This window comes from Astatotilapia calliptera, chromosome 6, assembly GCF_900246225.1.
Source record: "Astatotilapia calliptera chromosome 6, fAstCal1.2, whole genome shotgun sequence".
NCBI lineage: Eukaryota > Metazoa > Chordata > Actinopteri > Cichliformes > Cichlidae > Astatotilapia > Astatotilapia calliptera.
This window is the reverse complement of record NC_039307.1, coordinates 29339975-29362259: the sequence shown is the minus strand read 5'-3', so window position 1 is coordinate 29362259 and position 22285 is coordinate 29339975. Positions and strand designations below refer to the sequence as shown.

General features: G+C 41.2%; 1 protein-coding gene across 2 annotated transcripts in view; it reads right to left on the bottom strand.

Moving 5' to 3' along the window:
• Positions 1 to 22285, bottom strand: part of LOC113024443 (protein sidekick-1) — a 311016-nt gene that overhangs the window by 129028 nt on the left and 159703 nt on the right. For both annotated transcript variants that reach the window (XM_026171545.1, XM_026171546.1), the window contains exon 5: positions 8554 to 8687. In XM_026171545.1, coding sequence (XP_026027330.1) covers positions 8554 to 8687 — 134 coding nt within the window. The remainder of the gene's footprint in view (positions 1 to 8553; positions 8688 to 22285) is intronic.

The following is a 22285-nucleotide window of genomic DNA, read 5'->3' as shown; positions in this document are numbered from 1 at the left end:
TGGATTCAGACTATAAAATGCACATTTTAGCTTATCTGCATACGATCTGTTCACTATCTGCACACCATCGAGCCTCCATTTCTCTATATAAGAAATAGGTTCAGCTTGAGGTAAAGTGGAGAAAGTCATGATGTTATAAGACATGTTGCAAGAGAGAAGCCTGTAGAGCTAAGGTAAAAAAGACAGAATAAAGTCCGACTGAAGAAACTGAAACAACAGCACATGAGGAGGAAGCAACAAAAGGTGCAGCGTTCCAATTTTTTCCAAAGAAGTGACACAGTTAAAAAAGCGAGGCTTGGGCTGAAATAACACAGAGTGCTGAATACTCTTTCCCCTGTGACATTCACTGTGGTTCAATAAAGAAAAGAGAGAGAAAGAAAACAAATGGTTTTAAATCAAACATCATATAAAAATCTAGAAGCCATATGAAAAATAAGAAAAAGAAACATCTTGTGAGCCCAAAATGAGAAACACTCCAATGATTGAAAAACATCCATGTTGTCCAGCATCGATGATAAAGTGCCAAAAAATTAGACTGTAAGTGATGATATCCAGCATTCTTTAATGAATGATTAAAGATGTGAGTAAATTAACCAAGACAGCCAGGTCTTCTTTATTTGTTTGTATTTTTGATGTGAGGGACTTCTAAGTTTGTTTTGTAGCATAAAAGTAAATTCAGGTGTGAAAATAGTGATAAATCACAGATTTGTGCAAGCACACTGTTTGTGAATGAGGCCCACTGCCTTCACTACATGTGAACTGATAACGCTTAAGTGTGTAGCCAAGCCTCAGAGGCTCACTCTGAAGAGGAAACTGCACCAAATCACAAAAAAACACTGAAAGTGTCATTTCTACTGTCATTCTAAAACCTGCGATTGAAAAACTAGTGTATATATTTGATAAGTGAGTGATCTGAAGATAATAAACGCATCATCAACCGGCACAACAAGTTGGCTCTGATTGTGGTTAAACACACACGCACACACTACACGCCACCGCCTTCCAGCACTTAACTTGCTATAATTATTACAACACCATCTTATACAAAACCAAATTAAAATTTTCCCATTTATCTGAGAACTGCTGCTGTTGCCAATTATAATCCGCTCTAAAAAGATTCTCCATACAGGAAGTCTTCTGTTGGCTAACAGGAGGGGAAAAAAAGAAAGAAAAAAAAACCTGTGAAATCTTTGAGCCATTTTTATTTAGTTGCTAAGTAAAGTATACTAGCAGCTGCTTCCAAAATTGCCATATTTTCTGCCAGTAATTAATTAAGAGCAGTCATTTGTGTGGGAGAAGAAGACAGCACATATTGGTGTCACTGTTCACTGCGTACACCTGTGCTTGTATCACAGGATGGTGGGTTGTGGCTAAATAGAGTCCAATTTGGCTTTCGTTTTGATTTTTCAGAGGTCACCAGCCAAACAGTCTGACAGAGAGTCGCTACCCCCCACAAGTCTGCCTGTATTCGCCTTGCACTCATTTGACTAAAATCGCCTGGGATATATTCCCTAACCGACGCTAGAAGCTGCAGTCGAAAGCGCGCAGAGGCAGCTTGTGGCACGGATCATTACGCTGCCACCCCGGTTAGAGTGGTTTCCATGGCGTTCCCTGAAGCCTATCAAGGCATGATGCAGCAAAATGCAAAACACCTTGAGCTCATGATGAGAGCTGCAGCAGCCTCACAGCACACAGGGACAGAGGGGATTCTCTGATCTTTCTCTTAAGATTTTAAATGAGGGCTAGCAGGTCTGCGACATTATGACGCGCTTAAAACACGCACTTGCGCACACACACAAACCACTTCACCTTACAAAAACACAAATACACACTCGGGGACTCCAGGGACACAAAAATGCCTCCAATTAGACGCGCCACAGAGCAACCGGGATGGTACTTGGAGCAAACACACACATGCGCGGCTGCTCAGAAACAGTACAGTAGCACACGTGCACAGAAAGACCCGCAGCAGGCTCTCGTTTAAGAGTCAGTGATGTGGAAAGGAAACATCTGGATGAGAAGGAACATGATTACAGAAAGAAACAAATGACAAAAAGACACACCCCCTACACAAAAATAACAACACAAATGTCACTGTGCACACACACTTACACAAGCATTAAATGCTTCAAACCCTCATTTCTTAAAAGCTTTTTTAAAGTGACAGTAACTTTTCTGTCATGTGCCATATGCTCTTTTAAAAGTCCTCACTTTTCTCTCACCTCTTCTCCTCTTTCTACTTTCCCAAATGATACTCTGACTGTATATGCAGCTGTGTGTGTGTGTGTGTGTGTGTGTGTGTGTGTGTGTGTGTGTGTGTGTGTGTGTGTGTGTGTGTCTCTCTCTCTGGGTTATCCTGAGGTCAGCAGAGTCTATTGTTCAGCTTCTGACAAACGCCACTCTGTCACAACTCAGGGCTGCAGGGCGACAAACCCTGTTTGATGGAGGAAGGAGAAAAGAGGATAAATGGTAGAAACGGAGTGATGTAAAACGGCAGACACCAGAGGAGGCTTCAACAGGAGACGTAATCAAACTCAGACAGATTTTTTTCCTTCCAATCACCAAGCCAAGGTAATCAAACTCAGACTCATACACCCTCTATAATACACACATACAATGAATGATTAAGGCTGTGAAGGGGTATTTCTCACACACACACACACACACACCAACCCAAGCTCCCATCTGCTTCACATCACGGCTTTGTCTTGTCCCCTGTCTTGGAGGTTGCTCTTCTCTATTCGTGCTCTATTCAGCCACATTACAGTACACAGTACCTGAGAGAATCCTTGTTCTTTATTCAGCTGAATCAGTAACACAAATCATAACTGTGCAGAACTCTGAGGCTTCAAAGAAAAAAATGGAAATTTGCAAACAAATCTTTCCAGCTTCTTTGTGATGCAGAGATCATAATTCTGGAAACTTGTCTGGACACTGCAATAACTTCTGCTACTATAGTACTGCTACTACAGAGGTGTAGTACTGTATGAGGGGCATTTCTAAGGTGACTCCAAACATTCTATGCATAGAGATTGGTTCACTTACGTGCTTTTGCAGGATGCTTTGTCAAGTCTGAGCTTTGCAGTGAGTGATGGCACCAAGGTCGTGTCAGCTTGGAATTGGAGACACAGGCTTTCAACTTATAAGTCAAAGCCTGGTCTTTTGGAGTGGACAGATTTAGAATTAGAAAGAGAATTTACAAGCCAGACTGGGTCTAATGAAAAGATACTATCAATTTCTTTAAGAGACTAAAAGTCAGGACATCTTGGTCTCGACGAATGCATTGATTTTTTTTTTTCTAATCTATGTCTTGCAACTCTCCCAACTTTATTCAAGCGAAGCCCTGAATAACTGGAGCACTCTATTCAAGTGAAGCACTCTGTATGCATGTGATATTCTACGCTATTTTTTGCATTTAAGCAATTATTAACAAGTGTGACATTACTGCCTTTTTTATAGAGCAGATAAAGGCAGCTGATCAACTATTGAGCCCAAAGCTGAGATACCATTTAAAGCGCTACAGTAATTATATCAGCATGTACTGCACGTGTCTGCGCCCTTCCCCTTCTTTGTTATCCTGCACTTTTCTTCTTTCTTATAAACTCTGCATACCCTCCTTGCTCCCCAAAATCCTATCTACAAAATCCATACATGTGAGATCAAATGTTTGTTTTTTTTATTATTTATTTTTTAATCTCACCATGTCTAAAATCTGGTGCCATTCCTGTTTCTTTGCGGTGCAAAGGGGCCGTCAAGGCATGTCGAGTGTTCCTGTGCATGTTGTCATGTCTGTGTGTGTGAGTCTCCCAACGGTGAGTGCACTCTTTGGGGACGCTGTGCTGCTCTAATGGTCTGATGTACAAATCTACAAAGACCTCGGCTGCTATGAAATGAGCAGAAGCACAGAGACATGCGTACTCTCTTCTGGGCAACAGGGAAATAGACTGCTGTTCTGACTGACAGCCTAAAGTGTATGTATGTGTAAGTGTGTGTGTGTGTGTGTGTGTGTGTGTGTGTGTGTGTGTGTGTGTGTGTGTGTGTGTGTGTGTGTGTGTGTGTGTATTAAACAGAAAGGAATAGGTAGTGATGACTGCAGGTATGCATGAAGCTCAAATAATTGAAGTAGGAACGCTGATCTCCTGCCTCTAACAGAGATGCCCTGAGGCCATTAGTGTTCATGTTCTCTCTAATGCAAACATACACAAGTACACAATGAATCAAGCGTGTGTACGTTGTAAATAATAAAGCAGAGCCACTCAATAGAGCCTGACCCCGCCTCCCTGGAGTGACTGTAGAGATGAGAATGTGCTGTACTGAATGGATATTGACGTGCCACGCGCTCCTTTATGAAATTCAACCTCTGTCAATCTGTCAAGTTCAGTCCACGGCGATAACTGACTGAAAATGTCGTCTCTAACACCATATGTTGTCGGCGGCGATAAAAAGCTCCAGGAGCTGTTTATTTTAGAGGCAGGCTGTACTTCCAGTGATTACAGTGTCTGACCTCTCACCAAGCTGTTGAGCTGCTATCAATTGTGGCTGTTCCAGCTCGACCACGGATGACAGTTACTGCTTTTTATTTTCAGCAGTCTAGGCCACACTTACAGGACAGTGGTCAGGGACATGCAGATAATGGATCTGTCAAGTAGGTAGGGCATGCAGCTGGTTGTCTGACACTTTCCTCGGCCCTTGCAGGCTTTGCGGATTAGCAAAAAGAATTTGAGTGTTGGTCGTGCCACAGCATGAATGTGACAGAAAGGTTTTACGAATGTGACAATATCTTAACTTTTCATGCCTGTTCTTGTGTCTGTGTGTGTGTGTCTGTGTACGTGTGTGAGTGCAGGGCACACACTTTCATCAACAGCAGTCCTGACATGAAGAGGTTGTTGGTCATATCCTCAGTCTACACCCACGTCTCACTTCATTAAGTCTTTCTGTCTCTACCAGTCCTTTTTCTCCCTCGTTCTTGTCTGTTGAGCACAATGCTTGAATCAAAGAAAGAAAGGGGAGAATAGAAAATAGGTACCTCATTTATTCTGCTGAATTTATGAAGAGAAAGACAACATTTTTAGAAATATGACTGACAGCTATGAACTTCTGCCTTCAGATCCTCTACAGGCTGCCTAATGGAAAGAGAAGAGAAGAGAGGGGGTGACAGGAAATGAAGGGAAGCGACAGAACAGGAAATGTAAAGGAAGAGGTGGGAAAATAAGAACAAAGTGGTGGAAGACATGAACGAAAACACCATTTGCGAGAGTTCATTCACATGTTCTCTTGTGTCAGTTAACTAGGTTAAGTGTTAAACACTTTATTGACTTAAATTGATCTTTTTTCTCCTTCAAATTTCCTGACAACAACCCTCGACTCATCTGTGTCATTAACAGGCCCAGTCTCCTTCTCTCTGTGGCTATAATCAGTGGCATCTGTGTGCATTCAATAGCTACATAGTGTTCAAAACTATGCTTAACACCTTTTCTATTTCCAAAACCAACCAAGTGATCAATGTGATGCTTAATGTCAAAAAACAGCCCTGAGAAAAAGCAAATACATGAATAATGATCTGGTATTTCCATGTTTCCTTGCTCACGCTCTCTTTTTCACACCCTGCGCGATTTGCAACATTTTACCTCTTTGGTTTGTCCCTGTTTTTATCAAATTCCATGATCTTCTATTTCTTCCCTGTCTCAATAACAAATAACTGAAATATGCTTTTATATAGAAAAAGGCATTTACCCAGAAAATGTTTATTGTAGAAAACACAGTTTTCAACAGAAACACACAAACACACACGCACACACACACAACCATGCATGCATAGCTGTTATGGCCGAAGACTGATCAGTGAAACCTAACTATACCCTTACTATTTCTAAAAACGCCCACGGGAGCACTTCACACTGACAGCTGTAACAAGGTACTGTGCCTAAATTTATTTGATTGTGTGTGTGTGTGTGTGTGTGTGTGTGTGTGTGTGTGTGTGTGTGTGTGTGTGTGTGTGCGCGCAGTTGTGACAAAGGATGCCAAAGGATACAACCCTGTAAAGAGAATCTAATTAAAACTCTATACAGCTACGAGGGACAGAGGGCTCCCTCCCTCCCTCTCGCTTTCATTTAACCATGGTGAACACTTCAAGTGAAGGACTGTTAGACAGTAGAGTCAATCCTCCGGCCTCCAAGGAGAAGAGATAGAGAGAGAGGCATACAGCAATAAAGTGATTCAGCGATAAAGGCCACGACAGAGACGGGAACACACAGAGAGGCTAAAATCCATCAAACTTTGCAGTTCTTCTGACTGAAGCCTGTTTCCGGAGAAATGAACAAAGAGCTGCTTGTCATTCACAACAGTGAACAACACACAATAAGTGCATGCTGTTTTTACAAGTAAAAGCACATTCAAAGCTTGCAGACTCAATGAAATGACTGGATCAACCACAAAGATCTAACTCTTTTAGTTTTTGACAGTCAAGTTTTTTGACAGGAAGCAAAAAGCTCAGAATAACAAGAAAGCATAGTACAGTAGAGTATACAACACAACTAACACTTCTCATGTTTCAAGGAAACACACACATGAACATCAACCAAGGGGAGGAAAAAGCATTTAAAGTAGGAAGATCATGGATAGGGAGGTATGGGAACCCGTACACATTACATGTCATCTAAAGACCCAAAGCCAATGCATGTTTCTTTAAAGTCACTCACCAGACACTTTATTAGGTACACCTCACTAGTACTGGGTTCGACCTTGTTCTGCCGTAACTGTTCCTGACATAGACTCAACAAGTTGCTGGAACCTTTGGTCTTTGGAGATTTTGGTCCATATTGACATAACAGCATCACACAGTTGCTTCAGATTAGTTGGCTGCACATCCATGATGTGAATCTCCTGTTTCACTACATCCCAAAGATGCTCTACTGGACTGATCTGAAACACTATCTGGTGAGTGTGGAGGCCATTTCTGTACAGTGAACTTATTGTTATGTTCAAGAAACCAGTTTGAGTTGACATGGAGCGTGATTCTGCTGGAAGCAGCCATCAGACGATGGGTATACTGTGGTCATAAGGCATAAGGGGTCCTCAACAGTACTCAGGCTGTGGTGTTTAAATGATCTAGTTGGTACTAAGGGGACAAAGTGTGCCAAAAAGATTTCACCCACGCCACCAGCCAGAACTGTTGAAACAAGGCAAAATGGATCCATATTTTCACGTTGTTTACATCAAGTTATTAACCTATTAAACGACAATCACAAGACAAATTGAGACTCATGAAATGAGCAAAAAATTTCTACTTTTCTGTTGTCCAGTATTGCTCATCCCACATTTAGCCTCACTTTCCTCAGTTCCTGTTATTAGCTACTGCAGTAACCAATCTGCTTCAAGGTTTGCATCTTGTGCATTCAGAGATGCTCTTCTGCATACATTGGTTGTAACAAGTGGTTATTTGAGTTATTGTTGCTTTCCTATCAGCTTGAAGCAGTCTGGCTGTCCGTCTTTAACTTCTGACATTAACCCAGAGAAATCCTGCTCAATTAATAGTTTAAGTCTTTTCTCTGTCAGTCCCAGTAGATCAGCAGTTCCTGAAATTCTGAGACCAGCCAATCTGGCACCAACATTCAAAGTCAGTTAACTCACGTTTCTTCACCGTTCTGATGCTCCATTTGTGCTTCAGCAGGTTATCTACACCATGACTACATGCCTAAATGCACTGAATTAGTGTTGTGGTTGGCTAAATAGATATTTGCATTAATGAGCGGTTGAACAACAAAGTGGCTGGTGAGTGTAGTACACACTTTATGTGACTGAGACAGATTTCCTTTCGGACCAAAAACTGGCAACACTCTAAATTTTCAAAGCTTTAAGTCCATCAAATATCTTATCAAATTATGCCTCACTTGCTTGTAGATATGGCAAAGGCCAAAACAGAGATCTATTATTGGTTCCTGATCTCTCTACAAGCTGGTTCCTCCCTACTAGATGTAAGACATTAAAAAATCACTCTGTGATGCCGAGTTTATTTGTTGTTGAGCTTCACCATGTGAGTGGTGATGCTTCTCTAATAAAACTCCTGCCGGCTGCATTATGGTAATTTTTGGTTGCTGGAATCTCTAATTTGAGATTTTAATAATCAAATCAATAATTCAAGCATCTCTACTTAATGATGAGCCAAGACCTCCAGCATTTTAGTTTGCAAATAATGTGTGCACAAGTATGTTGTTTCTGTGATGTGTCAGATATGTTTTTAATCATCTCTTTATGTCTTTTGCAGCTCATTTTCAGGTTTAGTAATTAGCCCGACACTCAAAACTGTCTTCTCTATCAATCAAAGGGAGTTATGTTCTGTAAAAGGGATTCAGATTTATCCACACAACAACCACAGAAGACCACAGAAAACCTAATGAAGCCCCACCCCAACAGAAAAATATTTGAGGGACAGAAATATGCTGGATGGTTTGACTGTAAACCAAACTAATGCTAATACTGAGCATAGTGTTTACCAGATGGGCTGTTTGCACTGTTATTAAATACCAATTTAACACTTTTTTAATTTATTTTTACCTGAGATGCTCAGGTAGACAGCAGGACTCGTCACAGTCTCGCCGGTCAGCTCGTTCACCGCCTCTACATGATAACGTCCGGCGTCCGTTGCAGCGGTTGCCAAGACAACCAGCTGATTGTCCAAAGTGATTGTTCTGCAAGGAACAAACAAGACACACAGAGAACAAGAGTTTAGAAAACACAACAATGCACTCCCAAAGCAAAACATGCCTCCTTCCAGCACTGCTCCGTCTCAGACGGGAACACTGCTCAAACTAAGACTCTGTCAAGAGAAGAGTATTTGGTACATGGATCATTTGGAATTCATAATGGGGGAGGGAAACATTGAATACAAGCATCAGAAAGGAAAGAGGATTCAGAGAGCTTAAATAAATCTCTCCTCCTGTCTCAGACTGATATGTAGCTCATTTTGTGTATCTTTCATTCTTTTTGCCACTCTCACTGTTTGTGTATTGTCTTCTGTTCCTCCTTCTTCATACTGATCCATCCTCATTTCCCCGCATAGCAGCGGCAATCAATATGCCACAAACATGGAACGTGCTGGTACACAAGCACACACGATCACAAGCACGCAAAATCTAAAAGCGTTCTTACTTGAGCATACAGAGACTCACAAAGAGATTTTGCGCTGCCGTTGACTTTCAGGAGATCATAATGGGAAGAACTGACTTTGGAGGGTGATGTTGTGGGAGAGATGCTAACAGAAAATATTTTTGTTGCACTCAGATTTCGAAGGCGTTTGAACTCGTCTGTCTGGCAACAGATGCCGCCAGGCAGGAAACACAGGATGATGTTTTTAGTGATGCTACTGGTGTTTTCAGCATGTCAGAGGATGGAAACTTCCCCCCAAACAAAAATATTCAGAGAGCCCGACAATGAAATGAAATCAATAAGATCAAAGCAAGAATAGAGCGCAGTAAAGTTAGATGACTGTCTGTTGTTATTAAACAGTCAGCTTGTTTCTGTAGAGCCTGTGCTGTACAAATACTTCACTGCATTTAAAAAACAGTAGAAAAACAAAAGAAGCTATAACTGTGAACACTGGTTGCTTGAATACTTTATGTATAAGAAGAAGGGCAGTGCTTACATGTGAAAATTAGCCTCTGTCTGTGTGCTTGTAAGATATGTGTATTTTTCTGTGGCCATTGTTCAGCAGTGCTGAACTGGCAGCAGTGAATGTGCCCAAAACTCAATCGGCACATTGCCAACTGGAACACAAAACAAAACATGCCACTTATGACAACCTAAATCGATACTATATGAGAGCCAAAGAGGGAAATAAACACAAATATAAGTGCCTCTCATAACTACCAAAAGCGCACCTCTTGAAACCTTCCATCTTCTTTCTCCAAACTGTAAACACAAAACCCAATTTTGAAACTAAATACATAAAACCACTCACTCCTCAGGCAAAATCAAACATAATCTCCCCCCAAACTGCTTTATCGTGCTCAAACATGTTTAAAGATCATACACACAGCGAGTGTTAAATAAAAACACTACAGAGCAGTTTTTGCAAACTACATCAAAAATGGGCATGTAGCACCAGAGAAAACCAAACTTCATAAAATAAATGCATTTCTACAAAAACCACACAAATTCTTTTTCTGTAAAATAAATTGAATATTGAAAACTGTTAAGCGCTACAAGCAATAAAATTCCAACATCTCCACCATCATGGGCAAGACCGAGGAGCTGTCAAAGGACATCAGGGACAATATTGATGTCCTTGTGCAAGTCTACAATATTTGTAGACTTGCACAAGGCTGGAATTAGCTACAAGAACATCATCGAGAAGCTTAGAGAAAGAAGGTGACAACTGCTGGTGCGATTATTTGGAAATGGAAGAAATTTAAAATCAATCACCTCACATGGAAGTGAGGTGATTGAAGTTGGTGGATCGACCCAAAACTACACAGGAGGAGCTTGTTAATGATCTGAAGGCAGTTGGCACAGTCACCAAGAACGCCATTGGTAACATGCAATGACATAATGGATTGAAATCTTGCAGCAGGGTCCCCCAGCTCAAGAAGGCACGTGTACAGCTCCTTCTTAAGTTTGCCAGTGAACATCTAAATGATTTAGAGAAGGCTTGGGAGAAAGGGCAGATGAAACCAAAATGGAGCTCTTTGGCATCAACTCAACCCACTGTGTTTGGAGGGAGAGAAATCCTGAGTATGGCCCAAAGAACACCACCCCACAGTCAAGCACGGAGGTGGAAACGTTACACTTTTGTTTTTCTGCTAATGCTACAACACGACTTCACCAGCAAATGGTGAAGTTGTATCATAAAATGTTGGACATGAAACTCCTTCGCTCAGCCAGACCACTGAAGACCCATCTTCAGTGGTCTTCCAGCATGACAGTGACCCAAAACATGCAGCAAAAGTAACACAGGAGTGGCTAAAGAAGAAGCACATTGAGATCACGGAGTGGCCTAGCCAGTCTCCCGACTTCAATCCTATAGATAATCTGTGGAGAGAGCTACACCTCCGAGTCATTTCTGTGAGTTTCTGTAAAGATGAGTGAGCCAAAATCCCTCCTAACCTGTTGACCAACTACAAGGAACATCTTACCGCTATGCTTATTCCACTTAGTGACATGCAAATCAATTTATAACATTCATGTAATGTGTTTTTTTCTGGATTTGTGATTGATGTTCTTTCTCCCTCTCTCTCCCCATTAAAATGAAACTACCATAAAAATTAGAGGTTTTTCGTATCTTTGGAAGCAAGAAAACTTCCAAAATTCATCAGGGGATCACATAATGATTTCACCCACTGTATAATGCAAGTGAAATGCATATTAAAACACTCTGTAAATGTAACTCCAAGTCTACAAGTGATTCCTTCGGCACCAGCTTCACATCTCTGTGCTATATCAATCCAGAGGGCACACACACTGGCCTGATCTCTGATCCTGCCTTAAAGGATACTCCGTACACTTGCTTTATCTGCACCCAGGATCTGGTGAATGGTAGAAAGGCTCACATTGATTCTTTCAAAACTGACATGTTTTGAAAGCTTTGTTCTAAACGTCCATGCTGACATAAAAAAGCCCCCTGCCTCGTGCTATTGGGAAATCACAGATGTTACCTGTTTTTTCCACTGGGGGCCACATATAATTTTCTGTCCTGCTTCCCGTTCCATGAACTCAAACGTGATCTATCACAATAACTAAATTTCATCTGAAATTACTCTTCTCAGCCGTGCTTTTCTCCTCCTTGTCCTCATCCAGCACCTCCTACACACAACGTTCCTCCTCTGCCTCTCAGATTGCTTCTATCACTGGTGGTACAGCGTCTGCCCTCAACTCTCTGTGCAGCCTGTTCACTCTGAACTCACATAAATAGGTTACATTACATCACATTAATAACTTTGCACAGTTGCACTCAAACAACAACAGGTGTGGCGTAATTGTGTTCAACTTCTTCCCCGTGAGGTTATCGGAGATCAGTTTCTACTGGTCAAATACAGCTGAACTGAGGAAGAAGGCAACTACAAAGTGGCTCAAGAACAACACAATTTGGTAGAATTACTTCCTTTTTTCTAAAAGAGCTTCAAAAACACCACATGGGGTTGGAAAGACTTGAGTTACATGTTCTGAACATTGTGTTTTCAACTTCTTGAAGTGTGTAATGACTGCACAGTAGGGTTATTATGACTGAGCAAGTTTTGAGTAAGTACTTTGGAAATTGGATTTTCGTTTTCAGAAAATAGCAAAAGGTTCAAGAGACGCATCTAAGCAATTGTGAAAAACTGAACATTTCTCGTCTCACACTGAGGAGTAATTGCCTAATTGACTCATCATTTGATGCTGTAAAAATCTGAAAAGTGTAACTTGATTTGCACAAGTTGATTGAAAGCACACTGTAGTGTCATTGCCAGCGAACTAAAAGAAGACTGAAGATGTTGCCGCTTGATAAGGAAACATTCAGCATCATTAATTCACTATGCTGCTACGTATTAAATAGCAGATGAAACACAAACAGTGTGATTATCAGGATTCACAGCTTAGTCCTCAATAACACAGGCGTAACAACCAGCTGGCAACCCTATGGCAACCACCAATCACTAGGGAAAAATGTGTATTCCCTGACCAGCTGGTTAGTGGTTGTTGGAGGCTTCTTGCTGTTGCTATGTGAACTCTGTTGGAAAGACCAAAAACCTCCTTGTGATTGCTTTGGGTGATTGCTTTGGTTACTAGCAAACCAGAAAGGAAGCCCATTCACCTTGAAAGTAAATGTTGTGCCTTACTACTAAAACCAACATGTTTCAAAAGACACACCTTCTACTTTGAAGATGAATGGTCTCTGTTCCCGGCATGCATTGAACTTATCACAGTTTTACTACTTCTCAGAGAGCAGATGTTGTGTTTGTGTTTCAGTTTCACAGCGACTACCAGCAACCACTAGCATAAATGTTGGGGAGTACTCATTTTTCTCTAGCAACTAGTGGTGGGGCCAGGGGGTTGCCAACCTGTCTCTAGGCCTGTGTGACCGGGGCCTTAAAGATGGCTGTGTTGATGCACTCATTAACATTTAAACATGGAGGTGCTGGTGTAGCTCACCAGGTTGAGCAGGCAACCCCATAAGCCATAAAGCTATTGCAGAGCCCTGGGATCAAATCTGCCCTAAGGCTATTTACTTTGTGCCTTTCCCAGCTTTCTTCCCTTCTGTCTTATCTCAAAAGGGACAGGGGGGGGAGTTTCTTTATCGTATATCCAGTGATGAAGTACAAAGAAGTGCTTGAATGTGCAAGAAAGAAATATAGGAACTGCTAACTGAAATATTTATTGAAAGGAGTGGTGAGTCATGGGATCACATGGAGTTGTTCGACGATTCTCCGACAAACACACTCAAACCGAGGCAGAATTCCTCAGGTCTAAATTTATTCAGCGTGATTTCCCAGGAGAACAACTTCAAGAGCCAGAGCCTCAACCCCAACACTGACACTTTATTTGTGTGAGCGTATGTCAATGTGTGCCGGTTGGATTTTGTGTGCATATCACTCACTGAAAAAAAGAGGCTTTAACCAAACCTTTCTTCTCTTCTTTCTCACTTATTTCAACGCAGGGATGAATTCTGCATCTTCACCTAGCTCCGTAATGTAATTTATAGCTGTTAAGCTCATTAAGTGCACTGACCCGCCCATTTCATCACATCTGTTTTACCCAGCACATGCTGATTAATAGACAGAGAGGGCTGGCTTCTACTCGCCTACAGTGTCTGAGGTAGGAGAGAGCCTGGGAGGTTCGAGGGAATCTAAATTCACCAATTTAACAAAGACAAAGACGCTCAGTGGGCGTCAGAGCTGAATTTAGACCAATTAAGATCTAAGCATTTGTTGAGTTAAAAGAATTTCTTTATGGAGTATCTTTTGTTTCCCATTCACAAATGCCATCATATGTACTATTTACATGTGAAGCTGTATGCCATGACATTGGCTGACGGCTTGTTCCATTTAATCCAAATTGGCAGGACTTCCATTTCTCATTACATCTCCGCATGGAAAATTCATATCATAAAAAGAAGAAAAAACGAAGTACAAAATGAAATGCCAATAAGAATAAGAAGTCAGGCGACAGAAATTAGAGGACCATAATTCAAAAAAATAATAAAATGTCAGTGCTAGTTCCCAATACCTGGAGGGTGGCTACACAGCCTCATCTTAAGAGTGACAATACAGTCAGAAACATGCACCAGCATACAGATAGATATGTAGAAGTTTAGGAGTGACCTCTTATTCTGAATATATACGTTCAGATTTATTATGACATGTGACTTTCGGCTCTCTTTTAGGTCTGCATTTAATTAAACTGGACAAAATTGTTCGGGCTTTTAATTAAACACAAACCCAGTTGTAAAACTGTGCATGACTCTGCATGCTTATGTCTGTGAGAGAGAGAGTTTTTCCCAAGGCAGAAAAAATTAAATACAGCAATCAGCTACATCCCATCCCATCTTCTTTCCTTTCTGAATCACAGCATCCCATCATTTTTTCCTCTTTGTACCCCCACTCCACACGCGCGCACACACGCACACACACACACACACACACACACACACACACACACACACACACACACACACACACACACACACAATAAAATAAATAAATAACAACCTCTGTGACTCATTCCTTCAAATCCCATTTCCATTCTCACTCAGATTACAATCTGCACATTTCTCTCTTGGTTTCTTTCAATTTTCTTTGTATTTTATTTCTGGCTGTCTCGCTCTCTCACAGAGAGATTCCCCCCCCCAATCACTTCATATAACTGTCCTGCTTTACCCTCCCCTCTCTCTCCTCTGACTTCTCTGAACCGAAGCGCCGTGCCAGATTGGTCTTTCATTTAAGTGTACTGCCCCAAGACTTAATAAACACTCATGGGTGACCGCAATGCAACACTGGCTGCTTTACACACACACACACACACACACACACACACACACACACACACACACACACACACACACACACAAGCATGCACACGCATACACACCAAACTGTGCCAAGAGCTAATTAGCACACACGTCGCAGGCCAGGGGATGAGTGAGCGAGTGCGTGAATGTGTGTATTTTTGATCTGTGTGTGAGCATGTGTGCCAGGTCCATGGACTGAGTCGCCTGCCCTCCTCCTCTATCCCTGATAAGCAGCGTGCCACCTTCTTAAACCACAATGCTTCTGACACACAGCAGCCTTGTGTGGAGAAGTGTGGCAGCAGTGCAGAAGGAGGAGGACACTACACTGTAAACCGAGTCCAGACAGCAGGTAGGGTTTTTTGGCAGCTTTGTCTGCAAAGCTAGTGCCAGCCAGCCACCCACATATTACACCTCATACATACACACACCTACTCAAACAGGCAGGCGCACAGTTGGGACCATTCACTGTGCCTCTCAGCCGTTTGAACTGAATATTTACTCTGGTGTTCAAGTCAGCGGACACATGAATATGTTCTCTGTGAGACTGATTGATAGTTAACGTACACAGGTTCGTGTATGCTGAGGGCAACCTTATGTGCGCCTATATAAATTTTTCTACTTGTCTTTTTAGCTGGGGATTTTGTTGCTACACACTTTACTTTGGGGTGAAGTATTCAGATTTTTTAAGCATTCCTGCCCTCAGAATTGCCTGTCAAATTGAGTTGTGGTGTTGTTCTCTATCCCAAAGTAATTGGTAACAATAAAACCCAGCTCCACCGAGTGCACTGTTTTGAATCTATAGAGGAGGGGAAAGCTTCTGTACCATATTCATCCAATATACGCTACGACAGCATTTATTTTTGGCTTGTGTTATTCTTTGTCTGCACAACTTGAAATAAAAGCTGACATAAGAACTAAAGCCAATAAACAATCCTGGCATAATGACATCCTAATTAGTAAAAGTGTTATTTGGGGGATTTTGTCTCAAAACATACAGTATTATGAAAAAGTCTTGACCCACCTCTCAATTCATTATATTTTGCTTCCAAGGAGCCAAACTCTTGTAATGTTTTTAAATGCAGTGCTTTACTAAAACATGTGCTAGCATACATGGAAATAGAAGAGTATACAAGGCAAAAACAGAGCACACTTAGTTTGAAAGGAATATTTAGTATGACCACCTTTATTCTTCAACACAGCTCGAATGCACAGAGACTCAGAGTGAACACAAAACTGGTAGTTAACTACTTTTCATGCAGTGCCTGGCAGCCAGCTCCTGTTGTGATGCTTTGGGGCAAATTGGACCCAAAGATAGGCTGAAAGTCTAGGATAGTATAAGACGCTGTAAATGATGGTAATGTAAGTGTAGCAAGCGAGAAAGTTAGGAATGATCCAGATGGTGAAATGAGAAAAGAAACAAGACAACTAAACTTTCCTACAGCAGTTACGCACAATATGACAGATCTGTTTTGAGTTTGTTTTTTAATGGGATTAACTGAGTTAAGACAGAGAACTGGACCACTGCCAGTAGTTCTTGACTTTCTGTTTCCAGCAGCTTGACAGTGAGTGCTTTAGTGATTTCCAATGCACAGCTTAAATGAACCTATTGTCACCACAGCCTGGGGTTGGAGATTTGTTTTACAGTATATTTGCTGAACACACTTTAATCCTTTTGCTCAAATGGAATGGTTCAAAAGTTTCCTAAAAAAAGAAACCTTTGCTTAAGTTTCAGATTATGACAAGGGAGAAACCTACAGGTTGAATATAGATATATTATTTTTCTTGTTTAAAAAGTCAGACTTTATCTATGTGAAACTCAACAAGTAAACACACATTTATTTCTCTGCCACAGCGGTAAAGTGAAGCGTTAAAGTCGCCAAATCACACTCAAACTGTCATAATGTGCTCAGTGGAAAAAGAAGCTATTCCATCAACATTCAAAACAGATATCTGAATTTTTGACCGACAGTTCTTTCAAACACAACGTCATAACAGAAAAGAAATTGCAGTTTCTGATTTAGATTTTTCTAAAGCCTGTTTAAATTCAGATTAAAGACAAACATGGTAAAAATCAAAGTATGAAACCATCCATCCTTGTTCTTCGACATCCAATTCAGGGTCAGGGGGCAGGAGTTTGTCCCAACTGCCATTGGGCAAGAGGCGGGGTAAATCCAGGACAGGTCGCCGGCCTGTCGCAGGGCTAACACAGAGACAGACGACCATTTACACTGATGTTCACACCTATTGCCATTTTAGAATCACAGCTTAACCTAACCCGATTAACCAAAACATGTCATGAAACGCTGTGAGGAAGACGTTTTAATACTTCTTGATCCATCAAATCAGTTAGTCCAAAATCCAAAAGACAAGAAGGAGTCCAAACAACTAGAACATGCTTAGGAGACTAGGAAGCAGAAAAAAAGGATACACAGTAACAAAAATGACATGATAAATCACAAGGAGAGACTCATATGCATAAGATAGAAAGAGGTGGGGAACACAGCTGAAACTACTCAGAGACAATGAGACGAGGGAGTAAAAAAAAATGCAAAGCACTAGAGACAAAAGCCTATCAAAATAAAATGGGAGGTAAACCCGTAACTTAACATGGAAGAAGGCATGATAGGGTTAAATAAGAAACACAGAGGGAAATGGATGAAAATGTGATTCATATGAAAGGGAAAGTATATACAGAAACACAAGCATCAAAAGGAATCATGAACTCTCAAAGGAGAAACTTAAACATGAATCCTTTTCAAAACTAAAAGAAAACACAACTCATAAATAAAAAAAATCTAAAACGAGGATCCAAGACCTCAGGGACCATGACAAAACACATATGTAGCTAAAAGCTATTTATATACTATACATATACGTAGGTGTATATACCACTAAGATATCTGTTTTAACAAAGTAAAAACTGTGACTTTAATGATATTACAAGTCTCTTATTGGATCTAACACTTCAGTTACTCAAAGATAACAGGGTGATCCAGGTGTGTTCAACAAGAAGACGGGCATGCATGCAACAAGACCCATTACGTACGCTTTGGCAGTTGCTCTAAAGTCGTTCTAAATAAATTCCCCCAAACACTTAAAACATTAAATGTCTGCTACTCCTGTATCTCGTAATCAAGGGGAAAACAAAGCATTTACAAAACAACTCCACATCTCTATAATAAGCTTGTTGGAACTGAACCAAATGGAAAGAAATAATGGAAGGCGGCTGCTGATGCATTAAAAATGTGCATCAACTATTTAGAAGGCCTGGATTTAGTCTATCTCAATTTAAATCAAAGCCAAACCATTTTGGACTACATTAAAATGATAAAAGGCTAACGTTCACATTTATTAAAAGGCACCCGTAGGGTACACCCAGAGCCACACAGTCAGACCTGCATGCGAGCCACCTCCTACAGGACCCTTACAAATTATGTGGCCTAAATTATGTGAAGACATTCAAGAGCAACTTGCAGGTTAAATTTTTTTCTCTATTCATATATAATATTTCTTAGAAATTAATATTTTAAAAGTTACTCTCTTTTCGCTTGACATAAAGGCTGAAATTCAGATCAAAAAGTGTGCATTTTAAGCAGTGCTTCAAAAACACTTTCGGGGGGAGTGGCCTTTTTTTGCTTAGTGCTCGTTTGCAGTAGCAGGCGTCATAGTGAGCCTGAGCAGTAGCAAATTAGTGAGTTTGTGTTTTTTGCTAGCTTCATCATAGTGAATTATTGTATGTACAGGTTGCACAAACTCAAACCTTGCAGGACATTGACTCCGCTGGTTTCCTGACAAGAAGAGGAAGGGAGCTTGTTTTCATCCCTGGGTGTTTTGTGCAGGTGAAGCGGCGGGACATCACTGCTGCATCTGTCACGTAAAACGCGGCTGTGTGCAGCACTCATTTTAAACGGGAGGATTCCTGGAGATATGATGGAGTTCATGATGGGATTTCAAATAGAAAACTGTCTGACAGTGATACTGGGTGTGACTTCTTAACCTTTAGCAGCAGCTCCTCATGAGTGCCAATGGGAGCATTAGCGGCCTTGTCAACTTAGCTGGTATCACCATTTTAATGATGGGAAGCAGTTCTAATGCTAATTAGCATTTGCTTACAGTTTTGGATAAATTAGCACTTCATTAGGTTTAATTGGTAGCTTCAGTTTTATAGTAGTTGAACTCAGGCATAAAAAAAACCTTTCCTGTTGACTTGTTTGTCCCACATCCACCAAAGCATCTCTCTCAACAACGAGGTGTCAGGTGACAAGTTCGATAGCGGCTGATCTTCACGTTAGTTTCTTACAGTATTTTTTAGTAAAGCAAGATTACCTTTAGTTTCCAAAATACCTTCCACTGTTGTCCTCATGCCACAAATTTCTCTTTAATCCTCATCTGTTCCTGTTCAGTTCTTTAAATAACAAATACGTAAGGATGTGGTCAGTCATATGTGTACTATGGACTTATGATTTATGGAGGCATGAGTCACCTTTCAGGACCTTTCACAATTTTTTTCACAAAGTTCAAAGCACATTATGGTCTCTTGAGGCATCCCTGTGTGCTGTGGTACCCTCAGGGAAACAGTATCTTACACTGGAGGCATCCCATCTCAGTGGAACTAAACAGAGCCCCAGCAAATATTAGGAGAAGATATTAGAGTTGTATGAAAGCTAATATAAACAGAGGCACTAATTCTCACAACAAACGCTGTGTATTCAAGGAGTAAGCACACTCATCAAAGCTGGGGGAGAACATGTCAGGGCACAATTGATTCATCTGAGGAGGTGATCAGTCACACCGTGGATTTGCTTTCTGAATCACAGAGGCACATGACGAAGTTAAAAAAAAAAAATGAAACGAGTTTAATACACAGTGGTTGCTTAAGTGACATCAACTGTTGCAAATGCTAATCTCACTAAAAGGCAGGAGGAAAATGTGAATGGGTTTTTGCTTTTCCACTCACATTCTCCACAATTCTATTTGATAGATGGTAAATGAACTGCAACATACAGTGGGGGGAAACCATTGATTTAGTGAAATAAGTATTTGAGCCATACAGCCCAGCATCTTGCCCAAGCATACTTCAATATGCAGAGTGCAGCAGCTAGAGATCCAACCACTGACCTTCCAATTAGTAGACATGAGACCCAAAGCTACTTTAAAGTGGGACCACTAGGCTCTTTAAAAGAACAGTAAATACCCCAGCTACAAACCAGTTTTTTGGTAGGAACTAAACAGTCCCAGACCAAATGTAGATTTAAGTATGTGATGTAAACACCCCTAGTCATATATTTTACAACCCAACTGCCACCACATTCAAAACTTTATTAAAATTTCACCCTACACTGCATTAATAACTCAAAAAACTCAATTTGAAGGTATTCTCGGTCACTGTGGTGACTATGCTAATAAATCTTAATGCATTTTCCACTCAAAGAAATACAGCCTGTACATGTGACTGCACATGAGACCAATAAAGACAGGGAGAATGAGAAAGAGGGAAAAAAGAAAGAAAGATGGTAGAGGTTACAACAGTAATGAACACTAATGTGTTTGTGAGAGATTTTAACAGCCCCTTCACTGACTCAGAAAACATTCCCCTACCTTCCGCCCTACACACTCTGCAGCTCTGTGACTTGTAATTAACGCAGTGCCTAAATCACAGGCTTGTATCCTCAATCACCTTTACAGTTTCTTCAAACGGTCAAACGGACACAGAAAGAAAGACCTTTCTGTGGTCACTCACTGGCTTGGCTGGCTGCCACTGCCACTGTAGGTCCTCCATAAAATACACACACAGGCACATGCCCACACACACATAATCGAGCATCCTTGAGCACACACAGCCTAGGGCCTTCAGTCTGAAAGTAATTGGTGTGTGTGTGTGCGTGTGTGTGAGAAAGAGAGAGAGAGCGAGAGAGGGCTGTGGGACAGGCTGTGTTTGTTTAATGTCCCTTGGCATGGCCGGAGGGACAGGCAGAGAGAAGTGGGTAAAGGCAACGGTACAGGAAAGGAAAGCTGAGCAGGCCAAGGGTGAGATGGAAGCAGGAAGAGAGGGATGAGGCTAGATGCTGAGCAAACAGAGGAAGGAGGCTTTTCTCCACTCTGTGTTTGTTCAGCTACACGAGCTCCATGACTCGCTTCCTTTCTACCTCTGCTTTACGTCTGCCTCTTAGTCATTCGCGCACACATACAGGCTGTTCTTCACATGCATGCATGGGACAAGCATTCGTCTGTCTTACCAGGTCGTGCGTTAAAGCTACACTACAAGACCACATTGTTCTCACAAGGAGACTGGATGGATGGTAACAACTCCTTTTGTGTGCTGGTGTGCGTGTGTGCAGCTGAGTGTTGTAGTCCCATTAGGTGGATGGATCTCTAGACGAATGGCTATTATCCTAATTAGCACTAATTATGTCTGCTACCAATTAACCACACAACTGGCGAGGACTTCTTTCCCCGTGTTTCTGTCTCGCTCCTTCTGTCTTCCTCTCAACTGGAGGAACACACCTCATTCTCAGTCTCCCTCTCTCTGCTCAGCTGCAGATATGGGCTGAGCAGAGGGCTGATAATAACCACACTTGTTGATAATGAGACATCATTTTCTAATTGTGGTTCGTGTGAACATTTGAACTTGTCAGTAAAGAGCACGACTCGAGCCTCTGTGATTTTATGCCTGTACAACACAGAACTCACTTTGTGACACAGGACATTCTTTGCTATTACTTTTCACAGTTTGATGCTTGCTAGTTTGCACCCTGTGCCCTGCATACAGACCTGCCTAACCGAAGTAGCTTCATATATTATGATACAGTTCATTTGACACGCTGACATTTGTAGAAACATTTTTCATGTTTTCCTAAATCAACGAATCAAGAAAATGATGAGTTGGTTGCAGTCCTAATTAACCACCTAAAATTAAGTTAATTTGTCAGAATGATGCAGAAATTGTGTAAAATGGTCTCTAATTTAATTTAATGACCCATAGCACCCTAATACAAGATTTAATCATAAAGACTCCACCCAAAAATAAAACCCATACCTGTCTTCTTACACGTCATGTCCTTGGGCAGTGGCTAATGTTTTCAGATCTCTCCCTGGAAGTTCTGACCACTTACACTTGTGTGTCACAGACACACAACAGTGCAGTGATTCCTCAGTTTCTTTTTTCAATTTCAGCTCCAGTCAAAGTTTCAGGGAGCCACATCTGGTGATTTGAGCTGGTGTTGAGCAAAGATTATTGGTGTTGCAGACAATGACACGCATGGTTTCAGGTTGTTTCTGACCAATGATCCTTCAGACACCTCAGTTTGT